General features: G+C 23.8%; 6 protein-coding genes across 6 annotated transcripts; 2 read left to right on the top strand and 4 right to left on the bottom strand.

Moving 5' to 3' along the window:
* Positions 1-1,306: 1,306 nt before the first annotated feature.
* LOC112597944 (60S ribosomal protein L13a) lies at positions 1,307-4,720 on the bottom strand. Its single transcript, XM_025344202.1, has 5 exons — positions 4,582-4,720; positions 4,157-4,287; positions 3,989-4,098; positions 1,753-2,021; positions 1,307-1,454 (listed from the first exon to the last, which is right to left on the bottom strand). The coding sequence occupies exons 1-5, from the start codon at positions 4,609-4,611 to the stop codon at positions 1,356-1,358; spliced, it is 639 nt and encodes a 212-aa protein (XP_025199987.1). The 5' UTR covers positions 4,612-4,720; the 3' UTR covers positions 1,307-1,355.
* Positions 4,721-5,457: 737 nt separating this feature from the next.
* LOC112597943 (ras-like protein 2) lies at positions 5,458-8,677 on the top strand. The gene is made up of 4 exons (XM_025344200.1): positions 5,458-5,861; positions 7,472-7,559; positions 7,629-7,840; positions 7,908-8,677. The coding sequence occupies exons 1-4, from the start codon at positions 5,769-5,771 to the stop codon at positions 8,100-8,102; spliced, it is 588 nt and encodes a 195-aa protein (XP_025199985.1). The 5' UTR covers positions 5,458-5,768; the 3' UTR covers positions 8,103-8,677.
* A 2,047-nt stretch (positions 8,678-10,724) lies between these two features.
* Positions 10,725-12,692, bottom strand: LOC112597938 (60S ribosomal protein L10). The gene is made up of 6 exons (XM_025344194.1): positions 12,601-12,692; positions 12,466-12,490; positions 12,087-12,219; positions 11,860-12,032; positions 11,338-11,500; positions 10,725-10,944 (listed from the first exon to the last, which is right to left on the bottom strand). Exons 2-6 carry the CDS (start codon positions 12,486-12,488, stop codon positions 10,777-10,779), a joined length of 660 nt encoding a protein of 219 aa, XP_025199979.1. The 5' UTR covers positions 12,489-12,490; positions 12,601-12,692; the 3' UTR covers positions 10,725-10,776.
* A 2,477-nt stretch (positions 12,693-15,169) lies between these two features.
* LOC112597946 (inhibitor of growth protein 3-like) lies at positions 15,170-20,061 on the bottom strand. Its single transcript, XM_025344204.1, has 9 exons — positions 19,888-20,061; positions 19,754-19,825; positions 19,186-19,314; positions 18,999-19,133; positions 18,834-18,917; positions 17,770-17,993; positions 17,048-17,235; positions 16,846-16,978; positions 15,170-15,289 (listed from the first exon to the last, which is right to left on the bottom strand). Exons 1-9 carry the CDS (start codon positions 19,913-19,915, stop codon positions 15,170-15,172), a joined length of 1,113 nt encoding a protein of 370 aa, XP_025199989.1. The 5' UTR covers positions 19,916-20,061.
* A 1,947-nt stretch (positions 20,062-22,008) lies between these two features.
* LOC112597983 (thioredoxin C-1) lies at positions 22,009-25,304 on the top strand. The gene is made up of 4 exons (XM_025344268.1): positions 22,009-22,276; positions 22,493-22,586; positions 22,968-23,091; positions 25,092-25,304. The coding sequence occupies exons 1-4, from the start codon at positions 22,207-22,209 to the stop codon at positions 25,221-25,223; spliced, it is 420 nt and encodes a 139-aa protein (XP_025200053.1). The 5' UTR covers positions 22,009-22,206; the 3' UTR covers positions 25,224-25,304.
* Positions 25,305-25,344: 40 nt separating this feature from the next.
* On the bottom strand, positions 25,345-26,482 carry LOC112597997 (uncharacterized protein C7orf50 homolog). The gene is given in 3 exon segments (XM_025344289.1): positions 25,345-25,565; positions 25,743-25,919; positions 25,921-26,482. Coding segments are annotated over 3 exon segments (816 nt in total). The 5' UTR covers positions 26,365-26,482; the 3' UTR covers positions 25,345-25,370.
* Between the last annotated feature and the right edge of the window lie 1,226 nt (positions 26,483-27,708).

The raw sequence follows: 27,708 nt of genomic DNA, 5'->3' as shown, positions 1-27,708 counted from the left end.
TTTCTTAAAAATTAAGCAAAACAATAGCAATATTCAAATAAAGTAAATTATTATTTTACCAACATAATTATAAATTACAATTATTAACATAGACTGACAAACTTTCCAAACCCTTTAGTCTGAAATCATTTATATGCAATGATAATAATGATTTATATGATTGAATTTAAATTTAAATTTAGTGTTTACAATAAACTGACTTATTCAACAATGTTTACTCGTTATTTACCACAAGTGTGTAGGCAACTATTTAAAACTTGCTCATTTCTTAGTTTTAGTTACATGTATTAAAACTAATGAATAGTTTAATCAACTTTTATCACCTAACTTCTAAACTTCTAAGTTATCTATATTGATATTAAATACTTCTATGAATAATATATTTTTGGATATATTTAGATATAGTCTTACTAGCTACCTGATTTTTATCAACTAAGTTATACATAGCAGAATACATGTTCCAAAAACATAGCATACTACAAAGGTTCCTAAACTATGAGCAACAGGTTATGTTGTTTTTTAAATAATACAGTTTTTTCGACATATGGTCATTGAAATTGAAAAAAAAGGTCACAAGACAAAAAAAATTTAGAGTTTCCAAAATGGATCATGCCATAGAACAGGTATGTCAAACACACGGCCCGTGGCTCATTTTTTTGTGGTCCGTGGCTACCAATATTAATGGACAAAAAAAATAAATATTAATGTTGTGTAACGATTATTTTAGATTCTTAGAGTGGTTTATTTGGTACATTATTATACTGTCTTATCTTCTGACATTGATTATCAATGCTTCTGATAAACCATAATCGAATATGAATTATTGATGGTTTTATATATATTTATATCTATATAGATTATAAAACAAAGATTAATTATTTGTACAAAATATTTAATATTTTGCTGAATTTTTATGTGCGGCCCAAATAGTAAACTTTTTAATATATTTGGCCCCCCTGATACTTTGAGTTTGACATGCCTGCCATAAAATGTTTGGGAACCTCTACCACATTAGAAAAGATCTCACAACTAATGACTAAAATTTTCAAAATTAAATTCATAAAAAAAATGACTGAAATTTAATTGTTTTATAAATTCTACAAATTAAATGAATATATTAGCATGAAATTATGTGGGACGTGTAGCTGTATGTACATATGCTATTATCACCACCACAAATATTTTAATTTAAATTATACCAACAATAAAATCATTTATTTATTTTTCATTCAAATAAATTAAGTAGAATGATTATTGTTTAAGCAACTCATTATAAGATGCTAGGAATTGAAATATATAAGACAAATTACAAACATTTCTTGTTTATTTTTTTTTTATTGTCACAAAAATCCATCTCAAACTAAAGCTGGAACATAGTAACCGCTATCCCTCAGGACTTGGTTGTATGGTTCAACTACTTTCTTAACCTTCTTGTTGGCTTCTCTGGTCAATTTCTAAAAATTAAAAAAAAAAATTGAATGAGAATAGATTAATAATCTCAAAAATGGCCTACTTTAATTTCAGAGATAAAAAATAATAAACTTCACTTTGTAGTAAAGAAATATAAAATCACAACATTTAAAAAAAATAACTATAAACATAACGTAATGAAAGTATAAATTTTAAATCAATATTAAAATCAATATTCAGGCATAAATTAGAATATTTGATGTGTTTAAAAAAAATGATCTTAAAAATAAATAACAATACTCATAAAATATTAATATTAGTTATCATTAAGAGTTAACTTACATGTCTGATCTTCAAACGCTGAGCACGCTTAGCTTCACGTTCCAAACGGCGAGCTTCATAGTCTTTGACTACATGTTGGTATTTCCATCCAACTTCATGTGATAAACGACCCACATCACAGTATTTACGTCCACGTTGTAGACTCAACATTCTCATAGCCAAAGGTACAACCATTGTTTTTTGAGATGTATAACGAGCTGGGATATCTTCATATGCCTTCATACGTCTTAAGGCTTGTTGTCCACGTGTTGTTTTGTGCGGGATCATACCTGAAAAAAAAAATTAAAATACTTTTTAGTTAATATAGAACTAAGTTTAACTGTTAATATGATGTAATCATTATTTACTAGCCAACATTTTATATTTTTAAAATATGAATCTATATTAAGTTATTTCAATTTTGTCAGTTAAGGTTATTGATTATTTTGATTGGAATTGAAATAATTTATAATTTTTAGCTAAAATGCCAAAGAATAAATAAGTATGTCATTATAATGTTATTTATGTGTTTGTAAATTTTAAAAGATATTTGATCAAAATATCAAACAATAATTAAAAAATAAGAATTTGAATAGTACTTAAAATTTTTATCATTATTAGTAATAATATTTTATTTAATGTGTATTATAATGCAATATTTATTGACAATATAATATTATGTTCTTTTATAGCTATATTATAATCGCCATAAACTAAATGTTAAGTTCCATATTAGCCAAATACAAATAGACGTTTAAACTATCACTATACATTAATGGTTAAATATAAAAGCCAATACATCATGAATCTTTTTAATAAAACTTAAAAATATAAATATATTTTATTTTAGAATAATTTTTAAGTATATCAAAATATAAATTTAAAAATAAATAGAAAATAAAATAATTTGAAAAAGCAATTAACAAAGAAGTATTGCTATGTAAATATTTTATGTACTTATAACTAGTTTTTGTTTTTTATGACGTTAAATATGCTTTATCTAGATTAAAATTATAGTTTATTAAAATAATTTATGATATTGCAATCAATTAATATTTAATTGTCTTCTCATTAACAAAATATTTCATAGAATATGATAATAACCTCAAGTAATGTAGGTAAGGTAAAAATATTAATAATCATAGAAGAATAAGTTTTAAAAATATTTTATAACTTATTATCAAAATGAATTTAAGACTTACTGTTAATTAGTTATAACTCTTTTCATATTAATGTCATTTTCACGGTTTTCATTTCAATTAATGTAAGTAAGGAATTATTTAATAATCATTAAAGAGTTAAACTAATACTTAACATTAATATTAAATTTATAAGAACTATGTTTCTCATAATACATTATTTTTTTTTCATAAATTAACTTAGTTCAAATAATGTAAGTAAGGTTTAATAATTTTTGAAAATCATAGAAAACATATCCTGATTCTTATAGCTGAATGTATAATAATTAAAATATTAATTTTTTTAATCAAAACTATTCTACGTTTTAATACAATTTAAATAATAATTTAATATTTATATTGTTTATGTTAACACAATCACGAACACAATTATTTAGAATATTATTTGTATTAATATAATACAAAAAACAATAAAACTCTAAAAACACACGTTAATAAATGGAGTTAGGCTATTCGTTATTAATCTATTCATTTTATTATAAAATAGTTAATATTATTAATATTAATCAAACAATAAAATTCAATAAATGTAATATATCTCTTTTCATCAACATTTTATTTTCAAAGACAAGTCTCAATTAATGTAAGTAAGGATATTATTTTGAAATCATAAAAGAGCTATACACAATAATAATTTCCATTAACATGCTTAAGTAAAATTAATAAAAAAAGGTTGTTTAAAATCAAGGTTTTTGAGTAAAATAGTATTATTCAACTTCGTATAACTTAAATTAATAATATCAATATTAAATAAGATATGTGCAACTGACTACCTCATACTTTTTATAAAAGGTACGTGCTACATTTTTAAATTATATTATATAATTGGAATGCTTAGCTGCATTTTAATTTTGTATATTTTTCTAACATTAAAACATGATACGAACCAAAAGAAAATGTTGACCTTAATTTTTATCTCTACATTCTTTGGCATTCTAGATTTTTAAGTTGTAAAATAATGGTTGCTCAAGTAATTTTGAATCGTCTATCTCTAAATTAAATAATAACTAGTAGGACTAAAACATTTAATACAAAAAAAAAAAAAAAAAAATACATACCACGAACAGTTCTTCTGAATATACATCTGGGAGCACGGTGATGGAAAGGTCCACGAGCTGGGTTTACATTACATCTCTTTCTCAAGAAGGACAAGTACTTAATCTTGTTTCTAAACAAAAAAATAAGTATTAAGTATCAAGTATCTACAGAACAAATAATTTACAAACCTGTAAAAACTACCAGCAATGTTTATTTTGTCACAGTTGAAAACAACAACTTTATTTCCTTGCAGGATTGCTTTGGCTACATATGAAGCCAACTTTCCAAGCAAATGTTCTTTTGCATCTATGTAAATGCGCTAAAAAGTAATAAACATATTATACAGTAAATGAAAAAGAAAATTGATGCAATGGAACGTGTATCAACTAAATGTTAATAATAACTAAAACACAAAAAAAAATTGCTAGGATCTAGGGTATTAAATTAAATTAATCATGTAAATGATAGGAAATTGAACAGAATTTTATAATTTAACTAGTAATACGTAGCTCAAAATATAAGAGCAAAAGATAACCATAAAACAGTGATAGAAAATGAACATATTACAATATAAACGGCCTTTAATGTTAGTTGTCAAACATTTAATACATACCTTGTTGAACAAACCATGTTTGGGTGCCATTTTAGTTTAATAAAACTATAATGGAATATTAATATTAAAAACAACGCGAACAAATTTTTCACGTGCGACGTGAAACCAAATGGCAGATATGTTAGGAGTTAGCAACAGTATAGGTTAAGGAATAAGTAGTGCGTTTACAAAACTTTATTGTCAAAACCACGTTACTGCGGTAATGGTTTAACCTCTAAATATAGTTGGACCTTGGTTGATTAAATAACTAAACTTATCAATAGTTAATGATAACATAATTCGAGATCGCCCACGGGGCACGGACACAGAATAGGCACATAGCATGCTGTCAGCTAATAATTTACTTAAAAAAATTGTTTGCATTAGTTTTTAGTTGCATAGACGCATATTTGCTTTTTATTTCAGTAATCAACGTTTTGCATTTGCCTAAGTGGTTCATTTCATGTCTATCATCTATTCAATGGTATTACTCTTTTCTATTGACTAGGCGCTTCCGTCCTTTTTTATTTTTAGGGCGTTGAATTTAGATATCAAACAATTTAAAATGGATAAGCTAATATAAAAAATAGCAAGCTATGATCATTTGTCCTTCACCACAGAACCATTAAACTCTGTGTAGTCGTAAATGGTGTCAGTAGTAATGGTGAACTCGTATAAAAGATTAAAACTAGACATGATCAGATATAATATTACAGAAGCATAAGTATTAACTATTAAGTTAATTCATTGACCATAGATAAACGGCCTTGAATAATCGTTAAAGAAAGTGAAAAGTAAAAATGTGCACACTGCACAGTGTGTCCATTTGTTAAAGTATTTTTTATTTGGCATACAGGCAAAGTTTGTGTCACACGAGCAGTAGACGGAGTGTGTCACAACTCACAAGTGTTTTGACAGCTGTTGGTCTTCGCTCTCTTTCCTTTTCCGTCGGTTGGGTTTGGTACTTTGCTCATTGCCCATTGGGGTCCGCACTCCGCGTTTACTGTTTAGTGTTTAGTAGTCTACATTGGTCGTGATATACTGCTATGCTTCCGTTAAGATTCCATATTTGTACCTGTCATAGTTCTCAAATTTATAGTATGTGAAACGGTTTTTAATTTTTATAGCGTTCGCACTACGATTATTTTCCTCAATTTGTATATTATTTTATAAAATTCAATCGAGTGAAAATACCACTTCGCATTACGATGAATCGTCCTAATTATAATCAGAACTACAAATTAGTTGTTGTCGGAGGCGGTGGTGTTGGGAAATCTGCAATTACCATACAATTTATACAGGTACTTTTATTAACGATACTGAAATAGACAACATCGAGTATTTAATGTTTATGTACATATTAATTATGATGGAACCATAAACCTGATTTTTTTGTTTAGTACTTATTGACTTTAATGTTAATACACATAAACAATATATTTTGATTTTTTTTTATTATAAAAATTATAATCTATACAACACAGTTTAGTATTATAAATAAATATTTTGATTTATTATTATAAATTTGTCATGATACAAATATTTTACTCATTACAAAATACATAATAAATACATCACTAATGTAAAATAATAACAAATTGTGATTATTTTATGAATTAACTTAATCTGGTAGGATTTTTATTTAATAATATTTTTGCTAAACTTAATGGGAAAAAGATTTCAAATCAAATAAGATATTGTCATAAGTACCTACTTATTATTTAAATTAATATCAAGTAGACATATAATTTTCAATATGATATATTATTTTGATAGAAGTAATTTAAATTTAATTATTCTTTATTTATAATTATACTATACAATTTAAAATTATTATCAAAATTGTCTTTGTATTTGCTTATACTTTCATTTTTTATTCTACTTATGACTATAATTATTTTTAATATAATATACATTTTCATAGTTTACTTATTTAATTTTAAGAAAATTTTTTTAATTTGATTTATAAAATTGGTTTCCACAATTAATATTGTTACCAAAATTGTAGTAACACTAAAACGTAATTTCCTAAGTAGATATATAAGTTCAATAACCATTTATAAATTAATAAAACTTATTTAAAGTATAATATTTTGTTTATCAAAAATACATTCAGTAGCAAAATATATAATGTTAAAAAGATAAAACCAATTTTTGTATGATCTAATAATGATGTGACTGTTACCAAAAATGTGTAGTTAAATTGCAACAACTAATTGCAAAACATGTGGGTGTGAACATTGCCTTGCCAGTGGGTCCAATTCAAGGTACATCATTATACCTACACAGTCACACAGATAATTCACAACTCCTTATATGGATTTACTATGTATACAATATTACAGTATATAAAATTTAAAAAAAATGTTATTATCATAATTTAATGAATATATAGCTTAGATGTGGTTTAAATAAACGATAAAAATGAGGTCATTGATGTCAACTGTAAAAATCATAGTACCATATTTTTCTATTTATATCCATAACTACTAAAAACTAAAATCTTGTTTTTGATCAAGTAATTATTTTTATATATAGATTTTTATGTGACATTATTACTACCATATTTTAAATAATATGTATATCATACAACAATACTATAAACATGATTATGTTATATTCAATTCAATATCAACAATATAATTTTTTACTACTATATCGTAAAAACTGAAATACATTTTATGAAATCATCATTGAAATATTCTGATGATTGAGAATTTATACTATAGTAAATAATGCAATTAGTGTCAGTTAATTTAAAGTATATTTTACTAGCGTAAAAATGTATTATTAAGTAGTAGTGTAAAATTTAATTTACTTTTAAGGGTAAATCATTATTTATAGCTTATTTTATTAGAACTTAGTTTTGCATAATATACTTCAATGTTTTTCATAACAAAAAATGTTTTAGAAATATTTTGTGACAGACTACGATCCAACAATTGAAGATTCATACACAAAACAATGTGTAGTTGATGATGTTCCAGCAAAACTAGATAGTAAATATTTTTAAAAAAAATGAAAGAATAATTAAAATTTGTAACAATTATTTCATTATGATTATTTAGTTTTGGATACTGCTGGACAAGAAGAATTTAGTGCCATGAGAGAGCAATATATGAGATCAGGTGAAGGGTTTTTGTTAGTGTTTTCTGTAGCAGATAAAACTAGTTTCAATGAGATGGAAAAATTTCACAGACAAATACTTAGAGTTAAAGATAGGGATGAATTTCCAATGCTGATGGTTGGAAATAAAGCAGATTTAAGTAGTCAAAGAATGGTACATTTTATTTGTTAAAAAAGTTGTTAAAAAAATTAAATTTAATGAAACAATTATTTTATTAAAGGTTTCTATACAAGATGCACAAAATATGGCCATGCAACTGAGAATACCTTACATTGAATGCAGTGCTAAAGCAGGGATGAATATTGATCAATCATTCCATGAACTTGTCCGAATTGTAAGAAGGTTTCAATTATCTGAAAGACCACCAATCAAATCAACACCACAAAAAAGTTCAAAAAAGTGTTTCATACTTTAGCAGTATATACTGTCTAACAATGTTGTTATGTTTACATATCAGTCCGCACTTAACTAATTTGTTGTGTTCCCAATTATTGTCAATTTTAACCATACACATTTAAAACAAATATTTTTCACAGTATTAAATATTAATATCTAGTCGTACACAAATTGTACATTTGAACAAATCTGTTGACATATGATTAACATAATTTAGGATTTTACAATTTTTTTTTTTTTTTGTTAATACTTAACATAGTTTTAAGCAACCAATAGCATAGTAAGTAAATTTTTATAACAAAAATCTATTTTGTTAATAAACTGTTTGATTTTTTTTTTTTACAGAATGCAAACTTAATCTTTATTAACCAATTTTGGCAACTTAAAAAAATATTAAGATTCTTTTTTAATCCAATATTTTCAAACCTTTATAATTAGCCAAATTCAGTTTTTGTCTCATCACCCTCAACCACAAGATATGGTACTGTAAGTTTAGAATGTTACCATCCAGAACAAACTACTTAATTCTTATTATTTATAATTAAAATTAATATAAATGGCTATAAGCAAATCCTATTACATTAATTTTTGACATTATCTATATTTTTGCAAAATATTATCTTAATTGTTCAACAATTAATACTTTTTATATTAATAAAATCAAAATCAAAAATTCAACATTTAAGTAATTTTGAAATGTTACCTATTATTTGTTCTTAAAAACAAATACAAATATGTTTATTTTTGTATTATAATAGTTTATACATAAATTATATATTTTTAATAACTATTGTATATTAACTATTAAGTACTTAATCATTAATTATAGAATTGCCTTTTTTTGTTGTTACTTAACAAATTATTGTGTTTGGAAAATCTGGAATTGAGATCTTAATAAAAATAAAATGTTAAATAATATAATTGTATTTTTATATTTTTATACTTTAAAATAATCATGATAAGTTTAGGAAATGATATTTAGCTTTTAAATTATATAAATTTAAATACATAAATATAATTAAGATTAAGTTACTTGAAACACTGAGAATTCATTAAGTGGGGTTCTAAATTATTAAATATTAATAATAAATTTAAAAAATATATACTTACTAGTCATTTTATCAGGAATCAGGTAAATTATACCAATATTTAGTTCAGTAATTATGTACATTATTAAAAATTATGTAACAATTTCTAAATAAAAAATATTCTATTGAGATGTCAAGGTAAATTGCAATATCAAATTTTAGTACATATATGTAATTGTTCTGTTATAAATGTATACTCTGTTCCACAAGAGAATATTTCATAGCCTTACAAATATCTGTTCTTTAGAAACTCCATTTCACTGAACCAGTCTCGATAATAGTGGTTAGTGTTGTATATTTTATTGGATAATGTATGGTTAATTATCATCTAAAATGTATATAGTAATTCTTTACAGATACTAAGAAATACAAATTTCTAAGCATCATACTACTAAATTGTAAAATATATTTTTCTTCAATAAAAGTTAAAAAATTGTTGTTTTCTTTATAATATACAAATTTTGGTTATCTTTGTCATCATATGAAGTTAAATTATATCATTGCAAGGAAATTTTTAAACTCAACATTTTTTAATTGTGAAAGAATATTTTTTTAAACTTAACAATTTTATTGAATTTGTGTAATATGAGAATCTACTAAGTTAAAATCAAACAATTATTGATCCTAAATATATTTATGAGACATATTAGCTCAATGGTCAGTTAGGTATGGTTCAGTAAATATAACATCATTATATTATTTCTATTATTCTAGATGCTTTACCTACACATGATGTCTGTCTTATAAATGTACAACATAATAAAAATCTTATCATGCATGCAAAAACCACTCAGACTGTAGTTTAAACTTAAGGCAACCAAATATTTACACTAAAAAGATTATAGAGTATAGTACACTGTTTAAATTTTCTTGATAATAAAATCACAAAAAGTTATTTATGTTACATTTATGATAAAACTTTATTTGAATAAGTGATATCAAAAAAATAAAATCTAAGTTACACAGTTATATTACTTTTTTTTTTTTGGTAAGAACCAGGTTTTTTTATTTGAACTACAGCCATAGTGGTTCTCGCTCGCGTGAAACAGATTTTACTGTTGTACATGGAGACAGCACATGCAGATGAAACAAATTATCAAAAAAATTTAATTCACACTATATATTTTTATTGACGACTAATTCCACACAGATGAGTGATGCTTATCTTATTTTTCAAAATTTCGATTTCTAATGCTTCTTGAAATACTATTGATCATTATATTAATGTTAGTTGTTACAAGGTTTTTACTTATTTTTTGTTAAAAAAAACAATGAATTTTTAATTCAAAAATTCATTTAACCACAATACACTACTTTTAATTGATATTAAACATTTGTAACCAAATAGAATACTAAATTGAAATCTTTGAGGATGAAGAGTAAAAACTAAATTCACACATAATTTAATCAACAGCACTATACACTTGTGGAAAATCAAACTAACACACATAACCTTTAATATCGTCACTAATTTATGAAGCATCAAATTTAAAACTAACTTATTTACTGGATGGAATGAATTATTTTCAAAATTTTTAAATAAAACTCTCAAGTTCACAAAATTGTTTTTATTCAATTCCAATAAAAGAGATATCAAAACCATAATTAAACAGCGAGAAGTTCCCGTTGGACTTTTCTCCAGTTATCCAATGGTCCATGGTCAGGTCGGAATTTAACATTGGCACCATCAGGAGCTAATCTTCCTTCTTCTTTCAATGTTTCATAATCTGCGCGGTCATATTTAGTAAATCCCCATTTCTTGCTTACATAAATCTGGAAAAGTAAAAATTTAGTATTAAAAAAGTTGCTATAAGCATTAGCACTAAATCTTTACAAAGATGACAACTTGTTTATTTCATAATTATATATAACAATAATAATAATTCATATGATTGAACAAGCGTGAGAAAATTAACTTGTATTTAGTACTAATACACACCTACTTACAAGAAATGTTGTCAGATAATTAAAATAATATGAATGAACAAAACATAAGCTTTTATAATAAGTTTAATACTGCTGAGGGAGTTTAGACCTTTCATAGATAAGTATTTCTAGGAAATGAAAATGTTAAGTACTTTGGTAATTAAGAATAAACATGGTAATTTGATTTTTATATATCCAATATAGATATATAAAAGTACTAGATTAAGATCATATAAATACCTTTTGGCGACCAGGGAACTTGAATTTAGCACGACGTAAAGCTTCAATAACAGCGGCTTTGTATCTATCAGATGAGCGAACACTCATGATTGGTTGACCAATATGCACACGAGCAACAGTACCTTGAGGCTTACCAAAAGCACCTCTCATTCCAGTTTGAAGCCTGAAAAAAAAGGCAAATTACACATAAGCTTAAAAATATATTTTGAATATCTTTTTATATCTTGAATTTAGATTTTACAATATATTCTTATATTCTTAAAATGTATTTAATGCTCAGCATAAATAAATTAATTCAATTTAAAATTGTTAAAACCTATACAAAAATGGATCTAGCCAAAAAAAATAAAAATTAATGTCATTGTTTAGGAGTAAAATCCAAAATGTAATAAATTTGTTTATTATAAATGATGAAGAGCAATGAATTTATAATTATAATACCAAATAAGTCCTTTAAGATTTTAATTAGATTAGGTTCAGTGAAAACAACCATGCATACAATAAAAATAAATTATCACATACCTATCAGCTCCAGCACATGACAACATCTTATTGATACGAATGACATGGAACGGATGAAGTCTCATTCGAATGTGGAACTGATCTTTACCACAATGTTTCACCATGTATTTATTGGCACAAATACGTCCAGCTTCCAATGCTTCAGAAGACAGTTGTTCATATTCATCAGATACCTAATAATGACTGTTAGAAAAATTTGAATATAACTATGACCAAATATTACTTACAAGATGTACACATAACGGAAAATCGTCTACTTTAGCTTTCTTCTTTCCCAAGTCGAAGATCCTAATTTTAGGATCTGGCACACCACGACAAAACCGAGATTTTGGGTACGGCTTGTTTTTGCAGTAACGATAACTATTAACATAATAACATTTTTAAATATTTTACTGACTTTCGTGTTGGTTCATAATTATTGTAGTTCTAATTTCAATAGTTTCTTGAACCAAAAATTAGTTGAATAGTATTAAAAGTGACGGAATTAATTTCAGTATAGTATAAATTTGTCAATAATAAAAAACAATACGGTAAGAATAAATTCGTAAACATTTAGTCTAAAATGTGGCGGACGGAATAATATGAAATAGTTACGATTTTACTTACCATCTTGCAGGACGACGGCCCATTTCTGTAAACAAAAGATTAAAACAGTTAGTAAAGATACGTTTTTAATAACAAGAATGCGAAAAAAGTCATTAAATCGGAGGATTCAAATGGATAAAATTTGTAAAAACTTACTTGCTTACGGATGTTCCGCCAATGATTCAGAAAATAAAAACGATACCCCAATAATGTTTATCAAAAGAGAACGATGGCAAATCGTTGTGTGGAAGGTGGAACAACTTTAATATTAAAGGGAGATTGTAAGCGTGTAGTAAATGTAAATATTTCATGGAGGAAAGTATGTGAAAGAGGTTAAGAAACGCCGCTAAATATGAAACGCACAGGATTTTTAAGATTTTAGTAAAAATTAAAAATATTTTTATTTAATCTTATATTGAAATATTTTCTCAGATTTAATTTTATCACATATGTATTTAAATAAATTAATACTTTTAAAATATTCCAAAAAGCATAAATTTGGTTTTATATTTCACTCTAATTTCTAATTTATGTGCTAATAAATAACTGATTTTTTATTCACTTAGTGCCATTAAATTATGAAAACAAGTATGAATATACATTTTTTATGTAAAAATAAGAAAAAATGTATTAATTTAAATAAATATGCTGTATTTATTAATTTAAATAAATAGGCTTTATTTATTAATTAAAAAAATAAGGTAATAAAAAAAAAGTAATACGTTAAGTATATTAAATTGTTTGATGTTGATTTTATTATTTTTATGTCCACTTAATATTAATAAATTTAAATTAGGTTAATAATTTTTTTATTTTAAATAAAGTTTATGCTACTCTACATTTATTCTATTGACAATATCTTTTTCGGATTTTATAAAATATTATTAAAATTCATAAGTTTCAGTTAAGGCTTTAAAAAGTGATTTATTATTATATAAATTGAAGTAATATTATTACCTATTTATGCTTTACATAGTTAATTTAACTACTTTTAGTATATTGTGTATGCAGCTCTTGTCAGACTTATATGGCTTGCATTTTATCGTAAGATAAAAAATTATTACAAAAAAAAAATTTTATTTTATATGAATTTATATATTTGAAGAAGTATATTATTTTATTAAATTTCAATTTATAAAAAAAATTTACAAAAAAAATATAGTGTTTTTGATATAATATTTAAATATGTATTTATTTTAATTTTAAATTATTAATTTATATTTTATATTGTTTCATATTTTACACATTTTATTTCAATTGATATCTAATTAACTAATTTATGAAAATCATCTATAGATATATATATATATTAATATGAATTATGTTTTCATTTTAGCTCTTCCATATTTATTAATATATTAAGCCGCTTGTTAGTCTCTTCTTGCTGGCCACCCTTGTTATATATACATGTATAAAACAGTCTTAAATTTTAATTTTCTAGAAGATGTCAATAATAAATATTATGCATACATAGACTTTCTTTTCATATGTATGCCATTTATAAAAATGTTTTGAGCTTAGCATCCTTGTGAATAGTATATTCTATTATCAGTGTTCAGCTATTTATTTTTCTATAGTAATACTATTTTTATAAATAATATTTTTAATTAATTTTTATGATTAACAAATCACAAAAATAATTTTTATAATACTAGTAGATAGTAACTTATATAAGCTTAAGCTAACATAAGTACTAATGTACATTGTACAGTATGAATAAATTAATAGTAAAAATTATAAATAACTTAAACCAATTTAAAATAAATCTAAATATTTTAAAAATTAATTTGTGTTTATAATTTTATGCTATATTTATAATTTATTATAAATAATAATATACATACCTAATAATAATACCATCAGTTTTTTATTAGGTTAAGATTTGTTGTGTTAGTATCAATGTTTAGGTTAGTTGATAGAACAAAACATTTACAGATTTTTTTTCAAGTTAACAATTTAAAGAAAAAATCAATAGTGTGTTCCTTGTTTATAATATTTTTTTATTTATTAATATAATGTAATGATTTATACATAAATTAATATTTTAATAATTTATGAACATTTATAAATATGGAGATTAAAATTATTATTATAAATAATCATTTCATCAATTTAAGTCAAATCTTTTTATCTCTAAAACAGAGATTCAGTTGATTTTGGAAAATGAATTATAATTTATTATAGATACAACATTAGCATTGTATGCATTTTATTTTTTACAATGCAAATTAATTTTATGCAGCCATAATAGATAACTTATGTTAGCATGGCTGTATTTCATACAAAGCTGACAGCGGTTCAAGAAGATATGCTATCATATTAATCATTACCTACACATGCATCTATACAATACATACGATAAAAATTCTGAAGATCAACTGATTAATTCCATTCAAATTTAAATGATACAAGCTATCTAAATTAAAATAAATTATATAAAAATTACAATAGAGTATTTTTTACTAAGATTATTTTTTTTCTAATTCCAGAAAAAACTGCAAGAAGTATTATATATATATAAATTTGTATAATTTTTTTAATTTATTCATAATATATTAATAAAACAAACAAGAAAAGTCCTTAAGAATGTTTTATAAATTTACATCTAGTAATCGTTCACTATTCTTTTATTTTTTTTTATAAAAAATATTGGATTCAATAATATCAAGTTAAAAATATATATAAATAAGTACACATGAGTGATTATAAATAAATGTATAACCGTTCATGTGGTTTTTCGTGATCTACGACTCTTCATTGTTGTAATACATTGAGGGCAATACCATTTGCCTTTTGGTGGATCTGTTATACCAACACATTCACAATGATACCATTCATATGGACACTGCAAAATAATAACAGTTTAAATTAACAAATATTACATGAAATATAATGATGAGACATATATTTATTATTTTTGAGTTAACTAAAATTCGAATTAAATATTTAAGTTATCCACAGCCCTTTAAATTTCTTATGTAATGTATGGACAGATTTTCAATAATTATTGACAGGCATAAAAAATGATTAAGCTTTAAAGTAAGATAAACTGTTTTTGGTTTAAATAACTACTTAAATAAAACATTTTTGTAATGAAAATAACTATTGTTGTATCATAGAATTTTACGAATTAAAATAATTTCAAAGAAATATTTTATCTAATTAATAGGTATAGTTTTCACAATATTTCTTATAATTAGTATTAACTTGAATAATAACAGATATAATTATCTGTATGTTTGGGTATAACATATGTCACCTAAACTAGATAAGATCAATTTAATATTTAAATAAGTGATGGGCATAATCAAATGATTAGTAATCGAGACATTTTCATAATCGAGAGAATCTTTAGAAAAATCACTTGAAATTAAAATCGTTTTTTCGTATGTTAAGAATAATCAACTATTATTACTTATCGAGATAATCGAAAAAATCTCTCGAAATATGAATAAACTTATAGTAAATAATTATTAGTTAAATATTGCTTTTTTTTATTTACTGGTATAATAGTAATTAAAAATTAGACTATAATTTAGGAATAACAATAAGTAGGTAATAAGTAATAACTAATAAGTAATAACCATTATATAACCATGATAATGCATTATTAATAGGTGCTTTAAATAAAAGACAAGTTTTTATTTTTTTATTTAATAATTATTATCTAAATTTTAAATAAATGTGTTGGTTTAAAATACTGTAAATGCTTAATTATGAAGGTAATAAATACATATAATCATAAATATTAAATATGTACTACATTGAAAATTGTAATGTCATATATAAACCATTTTTCAGATTTAAAATATACCTACTAAATAATCAATTACCAGATAATAATTCAAAATATTTCAAAATTCGATTACGTTACTCATATCAGAAATTACTCGATTATTTTACTCATAATTGAAATATTTCGATTATGAAAAACAATCAAGATATCTTGATTATGCCCATCACTAATTTAAATGACAACTGGCAATAGTTGATTTAATAAAAACATTTATTTTTATGTAATTTTATTAGTTTATAATGTACATAAATTATTTATAGTCATATTTGGCATTATGCAGCATTGTCCAGGAAACACCATAAGGAAACATATTTTCAATTCTCATAAATTTTTTGGTTCGAGTTAGTTTATTATACACATTTTTAAATTTAAATGGTATTAAAATATTATTGTAGATAATGTACATTATTTAATTGAATGAAATAATCGATGTTATAAAACCAATTTAATATTAAAGTGATCTTTACTAGTCTAGGCAAAAAGGGAAAGGTCAGTTTGAGCCAAACAGATTTTGTTCTAATCTTTGTTTAAATCTTCTAAATCATTCATTAATAATCTAATTTATTGACTATTGATAATTGATATAATATTTTTTTCATAATTACCCCTTTGTTATCACAAGCAACCATTGTACCATAGGCAACTTGATTGCATATACAATAACGAGGTTCATTGGGATCAATTGGTTCATCCATATCTTCTTCAGTGGACAACTGTGAATTTTGAGTACCTCCTCGCCTACAATGGATTTTCCAAAAAAATTGATTAAAACTACAATATTATCACTTGGTTTTGCATACAATTTACCTTCTATGTTTCCTAGTTCCATCCATATTAGGATTGACTAAATGTGCAACACCTGCTAATTCTTTACTAATAGGCAATTCCGATGGTAGAACACCTGAAGTAGAGCTCATTTGACCTGTCAAGTTAGCTCCAGAATTAATTGCTTCTAGAGATGCTTTTAAACTAGCTGTTCTACGACCTTGAGACAACTGAAAATAACACAATTTAATTATTAATATTTAAGATTATAAACAAGATAAATGTAAATTTAAATAATCTTAATGTAATATGGAGAAAAAAAAATGTATCAGTTTCTTAATTTAAAATATAACATGATTAAACAAAATAATAAAATAGGTTGTTTCTAAATTGGAAAGGTGGACCAATAATTATTTAAAAGTAAATTATAATTTTGTCGTTTTAAAATCACTAATAATTATTATTGAAATATATATAACTTCCTATTTTTAATTAATAATAATAAATACAACAATAAGAAGCCTTAAATAGCATTAACTATTTTTATTTAAAAAACTATAAAATTAGGTATTATGAAAATTGATTTATTTAATGGTCCAATAAAATTGAATGGACAAATTATGGTTCACTAAATTATGTTTAAGATACCAGGGATTATTAAATTACTATTCACTATTGATTCATTCATTAAATGTTTACTCATTGTTCATATGACCTGATATAATTATGCTTAAATTATTAATATTAAACGCATAGTAAATTACTTGTTGAGTAGCAACAATAGCTTGGGATGCAGCTGCTGCAATTGCAGGACTTCCAGCTCCCATATGTCCCAATGTGTATGATAATGAAGATGGTACCATTCGAGAGTTTGCAGGACTTGTATCACGGCGTGAAGGTGATGCTACATCACTACTAGTAGAATTTGAAGCTATTGATGTTGATTTTTGTTTGGAAGTACTAACATGATTTAATGGTTCTTGTTTATCTGATACAACAAAGACTATGTTAGTATTTAATGTAATTCTTTTAATCTTTTTAAAAATGTAACTCATAGTTACTAAAACAAAAAAAATATAAACATTTTAATACTCATTAGGGATCACATAACAAAATTAATTATACTATTATAATATTATAATACTATTAATCCAAGAGCACATTATCAACGTGTGGTAGTCAAAATTTAGTTATGATAACAAAAAAAAAACCTGTCAACAATTTTTTTAGCGTTAATGCAACACATTTAAGAGTGATTGACAGTATGGGGACACGAAGGGAATAAAAGAATACTAACTCAGTATTACCAAGTGATATTTATAATTATAAATAAAATATATTGATATTATATTAATACAATGATCTATGTATTTCTTGTGCTAACTGCTACGTATGTTAATATAAATATTGACATATTCTATTACATTGATAACACATGGACAAAAAATTAAATTATTTAAAACAATTTGTGTAATGTGTTTATGAAACAAAAGTTATGATTTACATCCATCTTGTCAATCAAGAAGATTAAAGTCTAAAGAAGTAAAGAATACAACTATTATTTTAACACAATTCACAGTACGAAAAGTAAATTTTCAATAAATCATAATGATGTGACCATTTTTATACTTCATAAAAAAAGAATGATAGACATAATATACTACAGTTGACGGAGAATTTTTTTTTTAAATAGTTAGTTTTTTATAGTAGTAGAAAAAACAAATTGGAAGATCAGGGAGAAAATGTTGTTCAAAGCCAGGGAAGCTACTATTTCTTGATACAGTACTACAAATCATAACTGACTAAACTTAATGTTTAAGGTACATACCATTAAAAAGACACCTATTCAATTGATACTTATTTTCTTTTTGATTTGGAATACTAATATTACTTTGTTCTGAATCCAAACTTCCTGAAATCAAAAAAAAAAAAAGTTAAAATACAATAAATTAAATATTGTACCAAATGTAACTTTTATAAAAATAAAATTTACTTTTTTCAATTAGTCCAGTGATACCACTATTATCAGCTTCTAGTTCCATTTTAAATTTGTGTAACTCATGATCTAATCGTCTCAAATATTTTGACATAAGTTCATGCATGTGGTTAGCTAATTGAACTTTTTCCTCTAAAATAAATAAATGTCAGATTAAAATTTAACAAAAATACCAAGTATTTACCAGACTGTTCTACAGATTTTTCTCCTTCTTTCATGATTGCTTTAAAATTAGTTTCCAATTCTTCTGGATTCATATTGTCTGCTTTTAAAAACAAAGTATCCACATTTTTTTTTATGCAATCCATAGAATCTAAAATACATTTAAATAAATTTTTGTTGGTTATATATTTTTTTTAAATTTAATTGAATACAATTTATATAATTAAAATTTAATATTAAGAAAAACATAATAAAAGTTCATTCAAGTGAAATTTAAATCTAAAAATAAAAAAATGTTTATTGAATTGATTGTATCATTGATATTTATTGGCAGTTTTGTTAATTATTTATTTTTAAGAAACTAATAATTCCTCATTAAACAATTATAATAGTTTTAAAATATTTCTTGACTACATTTTATACAAAAAATAAATTTAGTTTTTAGCTATAGTCATAAACTTATATGTTGAAACACTTATTAACTTACCTACCTAACATTATTGTCATGAAATTTGATAATTTTACATAAATCAAAAACACAAAAAAAAAAAAAACTATAATAATATTACAGATTTCAGTAGAATACATACTTTCTACTTGTAAGTCCATTTCTCTCATTTTTGTAAAGCGGTTTCTCATCTCTTGTGGCAAGTGCTCGATATCTTAAAAAAATATATAACATAAATAAGTGTTTATAATTGATAATTGTAAACATTAAACTTACTTTCGAGATAATCTTCTAAGTACAACATTATAAATTAGATTGAAAATAGTATTTAATATTTTTATTGTATTTATTCAAAAAAAAATAAAAAAATAAAAGAGGTAAAAAACATTATAAGACTATTATCATGTATTGTTATACAGTTAATTAGAAGAACTTTAGTGAATTTGTTAGTAAACAGTATTATTTTATCATACACGATGACTATGGTTAGGTTAGGTTAAACCAAATTATATTTCATAGAACAAAAGGCAGTAGTCAAATTACTCTAGGTATACAAATTGTTCCCACGTCATTTAGATACATACAAGATAAATATTCTGATTAGTATTTTTACCAGATCTGAGTCATTCAGGTCCCTAGTCATTTAGATCCACCGACATTTTGGTCACAATCAATTTGAGACATCTAGTTTCATTTATTATGGCGGCATTTTTAAATGCATAAAATTCATAACACGGCGTATACTCAACTTATATTTTAATTGACTAAAACATTTTTTTTATCTACTATTAGAAGACAAAAACATAGTTCGTTTATACTGGCATTGTGCTTGTAGTATTTTTTGAAAGTTCTCATATATCCTGCAGGTATTACCTAAAAATCTCTAGTATAATATTCATCTAAGCTCATTTGTCTAATATGTGTAGAACACATTAGACATTAGTATTTAGAATTTGGTGATGAAATATACAAACTACACACGAGTAAATACTATGCTTATTGGACTAGATACATTCTATTGGACATGATTCTTTTATTCTTTTACAAACTATTATACTATTATCTGTACCCTTATTGGCCTTATTAGTATTAAAAATATAATTATACATCATAACTCAAAAATATTCTTCCAAATATCTACTGTTCAGTAAGTATTCTCCTAATATGATTAATTCTTTTCAAAAATAAAATTTCATCGAACTCTACAGTTAACCCTGGTCCACCTATTTTTCCTTGAGATTTTTTTTCGATAGCCATTGCATATACTTCATGTACCTAAGTAATTATTCCAGTCTATATGTATTTCATCAAATGTTAACAATTGTATTATTAATGATAACTATATATATAAGAAAAAATAAAAAATAACCGTAAAAATGTAGATTTATAATTTTAACTTTGGTTTTGGTATGAACTAAATTGATGTTTAATTAAAATTAAAATCTTTTTTTAAGAGATCTGATCTGTTTTAAATATTATTATACTGGTATATTATTATATCGTGATACCTATGATAATTTTTATTTACCAATTCTAATATATCAGTTAACCAGTGAAATATTTTGATCAAAAAAATAGAGATGACAAATTAATCCCAAAACAACTATAAAAAATAGATTTATATTATTACCATGGCGTATGGTTTGGATCTCAATGACTCGGGTCCGACGGGTCCTATTTCTTCATACAACATTACCTACCTATCTTACTCTATGGTTTTAATTTTAATACCTTAACTTAGGGCCTAGGAAATTGGTATACACTGAACTTGAACTATATATTTATAGAAATGTTAGAAATTTAAAAAGCAGTAAAAATCATATAATTATAAACACCTAGGTGTATTAATAAAAAACAAGATTTCGCTGTTAAGTATTATTAATACCTTGTGGCTTGTTTTAGGATATTATAATTTTTATTACATATTATTTACTTTCATGAATAATATTCAGAAAAGAATGGGCATAACGTATAGTCGTATACGCTCAGTTTTCATATTTATAAGATAATAAAAAATAAATAGATGATTTTAAAGAAATTAAGAATAATTTTAATTTTATAATTAAAATACATTGGATTGATAAACAAGTTTTTTACGCAATATGATTGCTGAAGATACTTCATTACTTTATTTATTGTTGCGTAACAATGCATACAATTTTATACAGACTATAGAGTAAACTAAAAACTATAGTCTTACTAGTCTTACATATTATATTATTTTATGAATTATGATAAAAAAAAAATAATTTTTCAAAACAGCTGACTGAGATCATTTTTATATTGTAGTTATTAAAATGAAAAAAATTAGTGATACTGTATATATATGATAAGCACAATAATGATACAATTAATACATTGATACTATTAAAAAATTAAAAAATAAATAGTTATTAACTTATTCAATACTTATACATGGTTGGTATTATTAAATGTGGTATAATAGTTATATCAATCGACAATCATATAGTTGGTAGGTAATTCTTAGTTTTAAATTACAGAAATTACGAAACAGCATTTTTAAGTTTTCATTAGTATAGTAACACTAGTAAGTAGTAACTCATTATTCTATTCTACACATTAAAAGTTTAAATCATGTTTTTAAATATTGCTAAAAATATGTCGCTGACAAAAATCATTTCAAGAAACTTCAGCATAACTACAGGTAATATTATGGTATTGGAGTAGAATTTATTCCTTAGGAGTAAAAATATGAGACATTAAAATTAATACAATTATTTTTATATATAATATATTCTTTACAGATTTAGTTTTTTTCCCTCATAATTTTTTTTTTTTTTTTGATAGAAATATTTTCTACACCAGTACTAAAATTTAATTATTAAAAGATTAGTAATGATGTTTATTTTATGAATTATAGCTAGGCACAGAATAATTAAAATTCAAGATCAAGAAGACTTCAATACACAAGTACTAAAAAGTAAAGAGCCTGTGGTAATAGATTTTTTCGCAACGTATGTAAATATTTATTTTATATATTAATATATTTGTTTGACTTTTTAAAATATATTTAAATTTAATTTAATCAGCATCTTTGTCATTTGTAAGAGTAAGAGTATATTTTTGCCATACTTTTTTACATTCATAATTTGTCTTCAGCAAATAATATATTAAAAAATACTTATATTACACCTGATATATTAAAATTATATTAATTATGAAAACAATTTTACTGTATATTCTTTACATAAATTTTGTAATTTCAATATTTTTTTGCAATTTATAAATTAATTTATCATTTTATAATGTTAATAATATCATTCAAATAACTTAAAAGATTTAATGTAACTTCTTTATTTTTATTTTATTAAACTGGTCTTTTTTTAATCTTTTAGATGGTGTGGACCATGTAAAATGTTACTTCCGCGAATTGAAAAAATAGTAGAAGAACATAATGGTAAAATTCATCTTGTAAAAGTTGACATTGATGACAATGCTGAAATTGCCATGGAATATGGTGTAAGTCCTATATTATACAGAATAGAGTGATTATTTTATTTGTAAAAAACTTATTAGTTTAAAAATATTAACATTTTTACATAAGTTAAATTAATCAGTAAACAAAACAACATTAAGAAAAATATTCTTTTAAATTGAATCTTAAACAAGACGTAATTACAGTAAGTTGTAATTTATATTTATTTAAAGGTATTGTTAAGTAAAGTTCCAGCCCAGGGGTGTCTTGTAATTTTTTAATCTCCTACTCTCCCTGTTTAAACTTTAAAATCTTACATATTAGAAACTATTCATTTGCAGTGCCAGTGCAAATGGTACATTGCACCAGGTCCTCATCGCTTTGAAATATTTGGGGCTCCCCAGTATTATGGATATCTGATATGATAATACTTAAAACTAAAATAGATTTTTTTTTAACGTATTGAATTTTGGTTATTGGTTTAAAACTAGATTTTAATTTGTTCCTATTCTATCTGTGATAAATTATTGTGAATATATTTTAATCTGTATTGTTTAGTATTTTTTTTTTTTTCATTCACATTACCAATTGATTAAAGCACGTTTACGTCATGATGCATTCTGCTCAGCAAGATCCAAACCAAAAATAGATTTATTAAAATTTTCCACTTTTCAAGTTTTTAAATTTTCAAAGGGATCCCTATTTTTCTTTTGCACTGGGACTCTCAGTGTTTAAAATTCTGTACTGTTTATTAGATATTCAATTTTTATACAATTAATTATCTGATTAATAACATGTTTTCTTTCAAAGAACAAAAAAAAATATTATAGGTTTCTAATAATCAAAATATAATGTTTTGTTATGATTTAAAACTATGAGATAAAAAAGTTTTTACCTTTTAAGGAGAAGAAGTGTGTTTTAATAGAGTAATTTTTATTAAAAGAAACATCATGTAAACAAAAGTTTGAGATATTGGATTCTATTAAATCCACCTACAGCATGATTTCATGAAACTTGTTCATAATTTTACTTGTCAAAGTATCAAGATGTAACTAACACAATTTAAAATTCAAAAAGTTGGGTTAAATTTTAATATTTGCTACACTTATTTGTTTAAAATCCATTATGAATTATTAATATTAATAGGTTTAGGAACATATCCAAAAGGACAATTATCATTTCTTATCATATTTTTGGAGTAGGCCTCCTCCTATGCCAAATCTACATTTATTTTGTTTATTTAATAAAAATATTATTAACATTTAAACTTATTTTTTTTTTTTTCATAAAAATGTTTTTATTTCTAATGGATCAATATTATTTACATTATCATTTTGTCACCCTATTTTGCACATCTTATCTTTAATTATTTGTAACTAGGACATCGGACTTTTTGAATCCATTATAAAAAAAAAAAGAAATATTGTAAACCTTGCATTTTATTAACAAAGTATTTAAATATATTCTATATTGTATGAGATTTGAATTAAACACTTGTTAAGTTCATACTTTTGTAATTGTTGAGCTATTATAGTTTTAATATTAGTGGCTATTAATAAAAAAAAAGTTTATAGTTTCTTGCAACGTAAACTGTTAATTAAATAATCAATAATTTATTAGTATGAAGTATAACTAAATTTGATTGGTTTAATTATTTCTTGTTTAATAGTTAAGATATTACAATTTTTTTTTGGGAATAATCTAAGAATTTTATTGTTTAATCAAGAAATTCATTTAATCACAGAATATAACAATATTTTATATATTATTATAACACAAAAAAAAGTCTTCAATTATCTCTTAAAAATCAAATACAAATGATTTTAGTATTATTTTAACATTTTTAAAACAATTTACAACTGGATTTAAAAAATTTTGAATCTAAAAGAATGTATTGTTATATTTTGAAAAATACTTTAATTTGCTTACTAAATTATACTTTAAAATAGCTTATAAATACAAATATACAAACATCTTAAAATATGTATTTAAAAAAATTGGAATTAATGTAACATGATTCTAAATTAAATAAACTTTTTTTTAGGTATCAGTAGTACCAGAATTAATTTTAATGAAAGATGGCAAAGTTCAAGGAAAAATGATTGGACTACAAGACGAAGATAAACTTAAACATTTTGTTTCACAGTTAACTGAGACTAGTATCGAAAAAAAATAATGTATTACACTTATGAAATTTTTTATAGGTAATTGAATTCAGTTAGGTTTATGGTTTTCATGCTATTTATTTAATTTTTATTATTAAATATTTTAATAAAACAAAATTAGTTACAATTATTTTAAAGAATATATTTTATTAAATGTATCATTCAAACATTTGAATAATAGTCCTTGCTCTTTGATATTTAATTTCTTGTGATAAATTCAATTCCTGTTGTCCTTCATTAGACGTTGAAAATTCTGAGACAATTGTATTAGCACTTTGAAGAATTATATTGCGACTTTTACCTTCAATAGTTTGAAGGTATTCCACTAAAATGTCAAAATGTTCTTTAGATACCTAAAAAAAAAATATACATATATTATAAAGTTATTAATTCTTTTTTGGTATTCAACGTTTATATTCATAAATTATATTTAAAAAAAAAAGGTTCATTAAAAATGAAAATATATTTTTTGATAATAAAAGTTTTATTTCAAACGCATAAAATGTATTTATATATATTATAATACTTGCTTTCAGGGGGTCATAAGTGTTTTTAATCAACCAAAGTTGATAAATTTTTTTGAACTTCCAATTAGATCGGTCATTTTTCCATTGCATTAAATACTCCACGGCTCGTTCTTGTCTAGGTGTACTAATAGCAGTAGCATTCTCTTCACACTTTTTTGCATTCTTTTGTTTATTTTTTTTTTGCCTTTAATTTTTTTATATAATTCAATTTTTTCCGTTTGTTTAAGCTCATTAGTTTCAATTTTCCAGCACTGCTTTTCTCATCTTTTTCACTTTTTACATCAGCTGCAAAAGTTACTCTTTTTTTTGTAGGTACACATTCAAGACTTGTATCGTGATCTGTAGATTTGCGTTTTTTCTTATTGACAGTTGATAACTTTATTGATTCATCATTATTAATATGTTTTTCATAACTATTCTCACCATTAAATTGTTTTTCAGGGACTGTGTTTTTATTTTGCTCTTTGTCATTTATGGAACATTCTTTTATATCATTATCTGCATCAATTTTATTATAAGTATCTGCAGATGGTGTGTAAGAAACAAGTTTTGGTTTATTTTTTTTCTTCGTTGACATTGGATTTTTTATCTTAAACTTCTTTTTTAGAACACTTTTTAAAGACATTTTGCTATGTAAAAAAAAATAAAACTATTGTACAGTCTTATTAAGAAATGACTTAAACAAGTACTCTATGAAAAGTTAATTTATTTTTTAAGTTATAAGTTATGAAAAATGTATTAAATACTAAAATACAACGTAATTAATTTTTTATTACTTAAAGATTATTAATTAACGACTATTGAATATTAATCATTGACAAAATGTAAAAGACATAATTTGAAAAAAAAGATTACTTTTTATTTTAGCTTTTACAGTTGGTGTAAAAGTACAACTTATAGTATAATTAAAACGGTTTAATATGTTGATTTATATTTGCACACATGCCTTAATCACATTTTACAATCCACACCTGCAATCATGGCTCTTTCTTCAGGTGTTAAATTACATCTACCAAGATTCATATTATGGCCAAAATGAGTACTACAAAACTCTACAGATAGTTTCGTCTTCTGTTACTACTATCTGTATTAAACAGAATATTAAGTAAAAACGAAACGTCAATTAAGAAATTTTAATTCATACCATTGACGATGGACATGTAGATCCAATTTTGTTTGTGCCTGACTTTTAATTTTACGGACAATCCTGTTGATTCTTACTTTGGAAATTACCGGTTCGATGACAATCAGATATGTTATAGTTTTATTCTGTCCTACAGTCTACGGAAAGCACTTAACGCATAAAACATAAATTATCATCTTCCGTTTTAATTTTACTCTTTGAAATCAAGTATTATATTTCATAATACAATATAACTATAAGTGTTGCTGTGTAGTTTAGGTATAGTGAAACAGAATATTCTGTAAATTAAAATTAGTAAATCAAATTACCATGAAGAGTTGCAACGTCTTTTTCGTTTGTAATTTCACGCCATGGTCTGCCCTATATGAAATTTTAAATTTTTGTTTTGAATGTTTTATTCACAATTCGACATTGCACGCTATTAATATTTTTAGGTTCTTATGAGCCACAAGTAATTGAGTGTCTCTTAATGTTCCTTTATAAATGCAGTATGTGGTTGCAAATCTGCTATATTAAGCTCTTCCATGTTACTGGTTGCAATGTCTAACTTTTCCATATATTATGTAAATATTATAATTTATAATTAAAATAATAATATATTAAATTATTAAGTATACCAATTATATATGTATTTGGTATAACACCTGTAATCTGTATTCTGTATGATTTGAAGAATATATCCACAGAATAAAATAATATCACTACAGCAGATAACAATATCACGTTATACTAATTTGTATAACGATGATAAGAAATGTGAACTGCTTGATTGTTGCAGTAACATTTGTCCTGAGACGCGTCAACTTTACAATTGTCACCTATTAG

The sequence above is a fragment of the Melanaphis sacchari genome, unplaced genomic scaffold (assembly GCF_002803265.2).
Source record: "Melanaphis sacchari strain LSU unplaced genomic scaffold, SCAv2.0 Contig44_pilon_pilon, whole genome shotgun sequence".
NCBI classification, from domain to species: Eukaryota; Metazoa; Arthropoda; class Insecta; order Hemiptera; family Aphididae; genus Melanaphis; species Melanaphis sacchari.
This window is presented reverse-complemented; position numbering and strand designations above follow the sequence as displayed.